The following is a 10,258-nucleotide window of genomic DNA, read 5'->3' as shown; positions in this document are numbered from 1 at the left end:
TTTCTTCCTAGCATTTAATGCAGTTTCTTCATTAACATTTGAAAGCATTGATTGCAGCACGATGTTGCTGATATGATGCATTTGCGTGTTTTGATACATGATGCATTTGCTTTTACACTATCATAAATTCTTATTTGCTATAAGCAATGAAACAGACATGAATTATAAATATGAATTTATTTTAAAACATTGCAAAAATATAATTTACACTGCAATACATGCACACAGCTTCTTCATAAAATGCGCCCGTCGTTAGGACTTTCAGCCAATACGCCAAAATTGTGTGGTGGCCACATCTGCAAAATAAAAAAAAGAATAATAAAAAAAATAGCATCATTCAATTTTATGAATTTTATATACTATTTTATACTCTGAGGAAAAAAGCTGCCACTGGGGCAGTGTCCTTTCCAGAGGTACACATTGTGGAGCATTTTAGTACATATTAGCACTTAAAGTGTACATAGTAGTACCTAAATGGTACACATATTAGAAGCTTTTGAAAGGGTATCCCCCCAGTGGCAGCTTTTGTACCTTTTTGTCTGAGAGTGTACATTTTCATAATATGCATTTATACTACTTTAGAATATTATTTTAAACTTTAACAGAAATTGTACAATTCAAAAAAGTGGAGAAAACATCTTTTCCTTGTAAGACCCCCCACCCCCTTATCATTTGCCTCTTACTTTCCAATCGGGCTGACAGAAGGTGAGGAGACCTGTTTACAGGGTCATGGGCACATGACGCTATACTAGTCGACAGCCGAAAACAGTTTCAAATGAAGATGGCATTCCGTTCTTCAGCTACTTGCTAAATTATACTTTGAATTAATTTATTTGCATTTTCAAATAAAAGTAAAATTAAGAAAGGATTTGATTTTGTATTGCTTGTTTGAGAAAAAAACACTCTTTAAAAAATACTACATAAAAGGGCAACAGTTCAAACTCAAAAAGCTTGTGGTTTGGCCTTTGGGGAAGTGTATAGGTCAAGAAATGAGACTGTATTCTCATTACCTTTAAGCAAACACGGCCTCGGATCAAGGCATAGGGAATTGGACCATAGCTTCGGGAATCTGTGGAATTCCGAAGGTTATCGCCTTCCAGCCACACATGGCCTCTTGGAACCTAGATCACAGCAGGATGGGAAGTCTAAAATGTTAAACCATCATGCTAACTTGAGAAAATGGTTACAATTTATTCTGATTGCAGCCACACTCATCTAAAATGATTCTTCGCCCCACTACGAAATGCATTCGCATGCGACACACCGTATTGAAACACTAGGATCTCCCCGGATTAGAGGATAAAGAAGAAGTTCCTAACAGTGAGAAAGTTCACATGACTTAACTGCTCATCTCAGATGGGAATGGGATCATTTTTACTGACCGCTGGGGCCTCGCAGGCCCCCCACCCTCTTTATCCTCTCGGTGAGGGGTGAAGCCACGCCTCCGTGAGTTGCTCCATGGGTCTAGACCATGGACAGACCTGCCAGGCTGGGCCGGCAACCGAGCGAATCCTGATCTACACTGACATCAATTAGGAATAATCTCATCACACAGGGAGAGTGGGGCTGTCAAGCCCCTAATTAAGTCCCCTCCACCCTCTCTATATGTGAGGCGAGGGTGAACAACACATCACATTGTCATTATAAACATAACCGTATGGAGATGCCTATCTGGCACTGACCAAACTGAAGAATTTTTAAGTTCGTTTTTCCCCATCAAGTAGAATTCCAAAGAATCATATGAAGAATTTCATAGAATCTTGTAGGATTTGATACAGTATTCTTATAGTCACACCAGATATCTAACAAAGCCATCTCATGCACTAATGTGTGAGAATGACTAAATAGGACCCACAAAATGATTTGCTGACCTTCTGTATTGCAAACAAATGCATCATTGACAAATGCAAAAGAATCGTGATTATAAACATATGTCAGCATGGAGTCGTCTTGCAGTCGACTCTCATTAGCATGGAAACATATGTTTGATCCCATCCACAAGAAATCTCAGCCCGTTGTCATCTTCTGTTCCAAAGCGAAGCTTTTGTCCTGTCTGTCAGCCAAGCATACGAGAAATCACACCATACTGTGACCAAACACAAATGTTGACATTGACAACCCTGCATTCGGTCTTCAAAGCATGTCAACATATTCTGTTACACCAAATACACAAAATAATGATCTTTAAAAAAGCATCACATGACCCCTTTAAGATTTCACACTTGAAATCGCTTTTCATACATTTTAAGAGTAGAAGAAACTGTATCAGGCATTGCTGTCTTGTAATTATACAACAATTTACTAAATTCTGACTTTGCAATCGGGTTATGATGGCTAGTACTGAGAGTGAGCAAACTTCTACAATCTTGGGTCCTTGTTCATCTGAGGGTTTGTATTTCTTTACCTTAAATGACTGCGGTGACAGGCCTTTCTTTCTCTCCTTTCTCTTCATCACTTGCTCTACTCATCTGGCACTAACACTAACAGCTTCGGGAAAAATTACAGGCCAGAACCGCACATAGTCAAGGTGGAAAAAAAAAAACAAGTGATACAAAAAAAGCAATAACAGCTATTTTTAGTGACAGGGTGGCTATGCTCTCTCTGGACCAATAATAACTGACAAACAAGCATTTGTTGTTGCCATAAGGTAAACGTTTTACCCAACGGAGGTGAAAGCATGTGAAATACACCTTAAGAGTAAAGCACAGTGGTTTATACAAAAAAAAAAAAAGGACTTCAGAAAGTGTCTCTATGGGTTTAAGGAAAAGAAATCATTCCTTTAAGCAGAGTGTGGTACTCACGTAAGTGTGTGTTTTAAAGATGTCTGATGGTCCACTAGTGCAGACTTTGTCCCCCTCCAGCCCCATCACTCGTTTACAAATGTTCATCTTTGGATCAAAAGGACTTTTGGCTATTACGATATCCCCTCTGGAAGAATGTAACAGGTAAGGTCAAAATAAAGCCGATACTCAAAGATTCTGCATGACAGTATGATCAATAAAAGTCAAATAAAAGCATTTCATACTCACTTTTGTATTCGACAGAGGTGACGGCTTGCTCGTTCTGAGAAAACCACGTCGTGGTTAGTGATGGTGGGTTCCATGGAAGGTCCTGAACACTGTTTGTAGGTGAATTGTGGGTAGAAATTAACATTTACTAACATTTATGCATTTCTTTTACTTTGTCGACGCAAATGCTTTAATCGCCAAGAAACTTACCGACACAAATTCGCCAATATACTCAAAGGCACAGTGAGCGATGCAGCCATACTGAACGGTGTAACCGACAAAGCTAATCGTCTTTACAAAGAAACCGCGAAACATCCTGCCAGTCTTCAGAAATCCTGAAATAAAAAAAAATGAATTTAAATTATAAACAATTATTCACATCCAACACTGATTTTGGAATACTGGTGATATTGAGCACATTTACTGATTTGTTTGAGTTCTAAAACAGGTTCATGAATATGAAGTCTGAGATTTAAAATTAAATTCAGCAAGAGTAACAAGACATTACTGGAAGGGAAATGGAATCGGGACATGTCATAGACAATACTTAAAGTTGGCATGAAATGTAAATTCATCCTATTTTTAAAATGCATCTTATTGATCTTATTGTGAATAATTCAGTTTTTTTTTAGAAACAACTGACATACGTTTAGGCAGAATACCTAAAATTACCAAATGAAATAAAAGTTAATTAAGCTATACAGAAATAAATCAAAATCAATGACAAAAGCACTTAACAAATGTACTAAATCTTACAAAATAAAAACAGAAAATATATAAACAAAAAAAAGCCAATTAAACATTAATAAATACTGTAATAGTATATAAACAATACTAAAGCAACACTGGTGTATGACAGTTTCAAGACACGTAAATTAAACCCTAAATTAAGAATGTAACATTATATTACTATTTTTTTATTAATTATTTTATGACTAAAAATGACCATCCTAAACCATTCTTAACGAGAACAGCTCTGGAGCACATGCTCTAACTGCTATACTTCAACTCCAAATGAAAACCTTAAATTTGCATGGCATTCTCAATCGGACCTCTTACTCAGTTGCTAAAATTGACGACACAGACCTGTGCCAGAGGGTCGAAAGAGGGTTTTAAACACTTTGTCACTGAGGTGGTGTTGGTGGGGAAATGCACCTCACACATTTAATGGCTAACGGTTAAAACTGTGAAACCAAAGTGATCATTAGAGATGGTGTTTCATTCTCAGGAGCCTCTACAACCCATCAACTCAAGACACAAATAGTGACCCCTGGGCATCTGACCCTGTCTCAGACAACCCAATCTACACCTGTGGGAGCAGGTGACAGTGCTAGCAGGCACAGGTCCATCTCCTCGAGCTGAAAAAAAGAGTGTTTCGCTATGGCCATAGCAACAGAACACGAGGTCTTTTGTTTGTCCTCACACCACGGCACTTTAACTGATAAAACTGTGGTGCGTTGTCAGAATAAACAGTCCATCCTCTCTCAAACTATTGACTTTTCCTTGGCCATCAAGCTAGCAGCGTGTGTGAGTCAATAAAGGTCGTGTTTGGATGTTTGTACACTCTTAAAGGAATAATTCACCTTAAATGTACTCACCTCAGGCCATCCGAGATGTAGATGAGTTTGTTTCTTCATCACAACAGATTTGCAAAAATTTCTAATTTCTTCACTTTCTCACCAATGGATCCTCTGCAGTGAATGGGTGCTGTCAGAATGAGAGTCCAAACAGCTGATAAAAACATCACAATAATCCACAAGCAATCCACTCCAGTCCACCAATTAACGTCTTGCATGAAACAAAAGCATCGTTAAGGCATTTTAACTGTCACTTCCAGCCAAAACACCAGTCTCCAATCCATGCTTCCTCCAGTGAAAAAGTCTATCTCCTGTTGTCCTCTCACAAAAAACATACGCATACATATTTGTTTGGAACTGTTTTGGACTGTTTTCACTTGTAAACTGTGCTGTTTCACTTGTATCTGTTCAAACAAGATGACTTCTTCACTGGAAAAAGCTATATTATGGATAGAGGACTCTTATTTTAGCCAGAAGTCTGATGTTAAAAATTTATTTTGTTTATCCATCAGATGTTAATTGATGGACTGGAGCCCTGACGATTACTCGTGGATTATTGTGATGCTGTTATCAGTAAGAATTTAATTTTGACGGCACCCATTCACTACAGGATCCATTGGTAAACAAGTGATGTAATGCTTTCTCGAAACAAACTCATCTACATCTTTGGGAGGCCTAAGGGTGTGTACATTTGCAGCATTTTTAATTTATACATTTTTTTTTTGGTTGATCTATTCCTTTAAAAATAAAGGTTCCAAAAGAGGTTTTTGTAGCAATGTATTATAACCACCATTTGGGGGTTCATTTCCCCAAAGAACCTTTTGTGCAATGGAAAGATTCTATGGATCTTAAAGAACCATCAATGCCAATAAAGAACCTTTATTTTTAATAGTGTACACATCCACAAAACCTCACTTGGCTAAGAAACAGCTCAAAAGATAACCCAACACTTCAATGAGGTGCCGTTTGTCGGTTTTAAAAACTGCTTCCCAACAAAAAACTCTGAAAATCAAGCTCTTGCACAATTAGAAAACAAATCTTCAGAAGAACAACCTCACTGGTTATCCAATGAAGGATAAACCTCAATCTTTTCTCCTGAAACAAACCAAAAGAATCAAGGCGACCCAGCCGAGCAGAAACTGAACGAAACCGAGCCCTATCCCAAAAGCCCCTATTGCCTCGGGAATGACATCTCCAATATGGGGCGGAATTAATCCTTCTGTCCCCTACTTCCTCCATCTCAGTCCCAGGCCAAGTGTCAGGTGTCTGTCTCCATGTGTCATGGAAAGTGCTACACCTAATCCCATTGCCCACCAGCCATCTCCTCGCCCCATACCTCTGTCCCCTGCTCCCCTCTCTTTCCATTCCAGTTAGACATCGAATCCACACCTCTGAATCCTCATAATTACGTCTGATACCCCCAACACAAACAGGGTGTACGAGAGTTAGCTGCTCTACCCAAAGGCCCCCTCCGTCCAGGGATGTTTCTGCCTGACTGGATGTCGTCGTCGTATCTCAGGGAGGCCGTGAAAGGGCCAGCTGTTGTTTTGCTTATCAAACTCCAGGGTGGGGTGAACAAACTATTGTTTCTGAGCGGTTTTCCCTGGCAATTGATAGCGGGCACAGATTCTCTGCCTAAACTATAACATATATGCTCACCTTTTAAACCTCTATAAAGCATCTTTTGGGATGTACTGTAGGGATGGGCAAAATGAAATATTTTCAAACTCGACTAGGCAGTTGGTTGCCTGAATGACTAGTAACTACTCAGTCTTAAGGAAACCCTGTATAATTTGCTGCTTTTGGTTCCCCTGACCCGACATATTTTTAGAAGGCGTTCACATAACAAAGGGTTTTGATCCAGAAATTAATTCCTCTAGTTCTATCCATCATTTTCTCATCCTGACCTCAAGAGACGGTGTGTCGCGTTCATAACGTGGATAATGTGTGGCGGAGAACACAGCATCCCCAACTACGTCTAGTCGTCCAATCACCAGCACCGTCACTGTTGTGGGCGTCCAGCATAGGTGAGGATTAAGGATTTAGCATAATAAGATTACACGGCCAGTGAATGATATCAAGAGACAGTCCATATGCGGCCGCCTGGTTTTCCACTGGCACCCTGTGTGTGTGAGAGAGAGGCTGGGAGAGTCAGCTGCTTGGAATCAAATGGAGTTTAGCCAAAATCAAACAGACCTTCAGAAAATTGAGATGAAAATCTCTATTTCCGAACATTCCCCCTGTGTGTTCGGAACAAGCACTAACTGCCACATGATTCCCTGGGCGGGGAAGTGACAGAACCAAAATGAATTTGATCTAACAATTGGATAATTAACTCCAAGTCTCCCCTTAATCCAGGATTACACAGTACAATGTATATATTTGCTACACAGAGTCACATAGAGCATCTCTGGAGAGCCATCTGTGGCCCCAGACCCCCAAACCCCATAATGCAACAGAAGGGAGAAAGGGTTCCCAGAGAGCTGAGAAGCAGGTGGCATCAAAATGCTCTTTTAATCCTATAAATCTGCTGTAAAACAAACTTTTAAAATTAAACAAATCTCTTGAGACAGAGCTTTTAGAAGCATTTAATCTGATAAACAGCTCTATAAATAATAGATTATTTACAGTTTAAAAATTGGCACTGAAACTTGTTGAATTGTGATTATAATATCATTACATGGCAAATGCTTTTCCATTTCACGTGAGAACTTGCCAACAAGTAAGACAATAACTAAAAACAACAACAAGTGCTTTGTTGTAAGGATGTGTTCATTTTTATTTCTTAAGTATTAGAAAAATGAAATAAGCTGTTGCATCTTGAACTCAGGACATGGACGTTGCATTAATATGGCAGGTGAAGTAAAAAAAACAAGTTGTGAAATAGTATTTAAATATTAAAATATGTGAAATAGTTCAACAGACCCTGCATAGATCAGTCTACGCAAAAACACACTACCTTACAGTCTCCATATAGTGATACACTGGATATATATATATATAAAAACCAAAACAAAAAAATTAAAACAAAAAAAAATTTCAACAAATTAAAACAGCCGAAATGCATCATCTGAGAAGTGCTAATTAAGAATTTCAGTTTTTTTGTCGTTGTTGTTTTTTCAGTGGCAAATTTCGGTGCATAATTACATATAATATTGAGAAAAATAATCTACGGCATACATAAATGTTTTACTTCAAAAAATCAAATGGAGGCACAAACAGTTTCAAATATTACAGCAAAACACATAGATATCCCTTTAAGAGTCAATTACAATGAAATACATAATGCAAACACCTGGTAAACAAAGCAAAGCGTGCAAACACCAATTCAGGCATTGAGACTGATGTCACACTCGTGTAAAGGTCACAGTGACTCCATGCCACCATCTAATGTGCTAACACTCCGCTGACCTCCTGAAATAGCAAAGAAAATAAACAGCAGCCCAGGTGACACTGGAGAGCAGGCTGCAATTCTGAGCGCCATTGTTCATGATTGCCGGACATTCAGAATGAAAATTAGTAAAAAAAAAAGAAAAAGAAAAAGAAATTTGGTTCAGAAAACAATCAATATATTGAATACACTCTAAACAAAAATGGTGCTACATAGCACTAAAATAGCACTGTGGTTCACTGGCTTGTAATCATAGGGGAACCACTTTAAGTGCTATCTTTAAAGATGCTATACAGCACCTTTGTCAAATGGTGCTATGTAGAACCATAAGAGGAGCCCCATTCTCCTCCTCAGATTTTAGATGTTACTCCACTGTCATATGTTTGCTATTAATGGGAATATACTACAATGGCAAAAGCAGTTTTGAATCACTTTTATGCTTTTCTGAGGTCAAAAAGTCTTGTGTGGGGGCCTGGAATATTTCCTTATGGGGGGCCTTGGGGGCAAAAAGGTTGAGAACCACATTATCTTCAGGAAATACACTGTATTTTAATGCCACTTTTTAATCTTTCCCCAACTAAACTGAGAGACTAGTTAGAGAACCTTTAAAGAACTACAGTATACAGGGGCTTAACGGGTTTTTTGTGTGGCAGTGGTGCTATGTAGCACCTCAACCACCCCGAAGAACCACTGAAGAAAATGTTTTTGTGTGTGTGTAGAAAAAATACTAATATATAATATATACACTAACGGTCAAAAGATTAGAATACTTAAGATTTTATGTCTTTGAAAGAAGTTTACAAGGCTACATTTATTTGATCAAAAATACAATATGACAGCAATATTGTGAAATATAATTACAATCAAAAAAAACTTTTTTTTTTGTTTCTGTGTGATGATACATACTGGGATTTAGAGGCAATATTATATTCTTAAATTATGTATTTACTCATTATTTTAAACCTTAAAATATCCTAAGACAGTGAGCAATAAGAGAGGAACTGAATCCCAAGGCCTGCTTCACAGCTTCTTATCACAGCACATCTGCATTTAGACATACATGAGAAGCTCGACTTTGGGAGCTTCTGCGGGACTTAAGAAGATTACATAGATTTGAATAGTGTTAACTAAGATGGCGTTCCCCCGAGAACCCAGATGGAAGGAAGATGAGGAGGGGGGGACCTCTCTGATGTTCTCGATCTGTGTGGCAGAAGGCAGCTGAGGGTGGCCTCGCATTGCTCTCTTTGTCCGTTGAAAGGGATCGGAGAACCTAGAGATTTGGTAATCGGGAGGCTATCAGTGCGGCTATCAAAATTAGGCTGACACCTGGTTGGTTGGAGGACAGATGTCTGCATGCATGACATAAAGGAACCCTCCCTCCATCACTTGATTTTTACAACAGTCCAATGGAAATCGAATGAATTTTAAAAGGCAGATAATGACTAAAGCCAATTACAGTCAATCCCCATAAATATGACCAAAATCGAAGGATTTCAAAGGATGCTGAGCTAGTTCTGTAACAATGACATGACAGACTAATCTTTATTGAAATGACCTTTGACTGCAGTCTGAACCCAAGATAGAGCTGAAAGGCAAACAGATCTTATCTGATGTCCCAAGTTAGGCCTTCTGTTTTGGCTAAAAGAGGAAACTTACAATTCTCCAATCACTAAATGCCCATCCCTAGTACCGATTTCTTTTTAAAATTAGCCTGCTTTGTTTTTATGTTATAGATATCTTTTATTTCATATTGGAAAAAAAATACAGATTAATGCCGTTTTCGGAGCAGAGAATAAAATGACCTTCCTGTGGGTCACAAATAATAAAACCACAACCCTATAATCGTCCTGGCATCCAAGATTATTACTTTCCTTTCAACACCAACGCAAACAAACCCTCCGCAGATGACAATCTAACTTCCCTTCTGAGCAATGCCACTATATTCTTAACCTCAGATTGTGGTGGCAAAGAGAATCACGCTGGGGAATCCCAAACAAGCTGCCCAGGAAACATTTGACATGTTATGACTGTTAGTATTAGCACTGTGTGGAACAATCAGATATGAGTTGATAAAAATAACATAAGAGATACCAGCATCTGGATGACCTAAAAAGTGCACCTCAACAATAAATGGACCTGTCTAGTGGAAATCTAGAATTTTCATGTACACTCTAAAAAATGCTGGGTTAAATACAACCCAGTGCTGGGTAAAATAGGGACAAACCCAGCAATTGGGTTGTTTTGACCCAGCGGTTAGGTTACTACCCAGAAGGTTGGGTTAA

General features: G+C 38.6%; 1 protein-coding gene across 1 annotated transcript in view; it reads right to left on the bottom strand.

Moving 5' to 3' along the window:
• Positions 1 to 206: 206 nt before the first annotated feature.
• Positions 207 to 10,258, bottom strand: part of LOC107662307 (mitochondrial inner membrane protease subunit 1-like) — a 10,933-nt gene continuing 881 nt past the window's right edge. The window contains exons 2-6 of the mRNA XM_016452293.1: positions 3,219 to 3,343; positions 3,030 to 3,118; positions 2,802 to 2,928; positions 1,011 to 1,121; positions 207 to 296 (exon numbers count right to left, since the gene is read on the bottom strand). Of these exons, the coding sequence (XP_016307779.1) occupies positions 234 to 296; positions 1,011 to 1,121; positions 2,802 to 2,928; positions 3,030 to 3,118; positions 3,219 to 3,323 (495 nt within the window). The 5' untranslated portion in view covers positions 3,324 to 3,343 and the 3' untranslated portion in view covers positions 207 to 233. The remainder of the gene's footprint in view (positions 297 to 1,010; positions 1,122 to 2,801; positions 2,929 to 3,029; positions 3,119 to 3,218; positions 3,344 to 10,258) is intronic.

The sequence above is a fragment of the Sinocyclocheilus anshuiensis genome, unplaced genomic scaffold (genome assembly GCF_001515605.1).
Source record: "Sinocyclocheilus anshuiensis isolate Anshui unplaced genomic scaffold, SAMN03320099.WGS_v1.1 scaffold579, whole genome shotgun sequence".
NCBI classification, from domain to species: Eukaryota; Metazoa; Chordata; class Actinopteri; order Cypriniformes; family Cyprinidae; genus Sinocyclocheilus; species Sinocyclocheilus anshuiensis.
The sequence above is the reverse complement of the archived record's forward strand: the minus strand, read 5'-3'. Positions and strand labels throughout refer to the sequence as shown.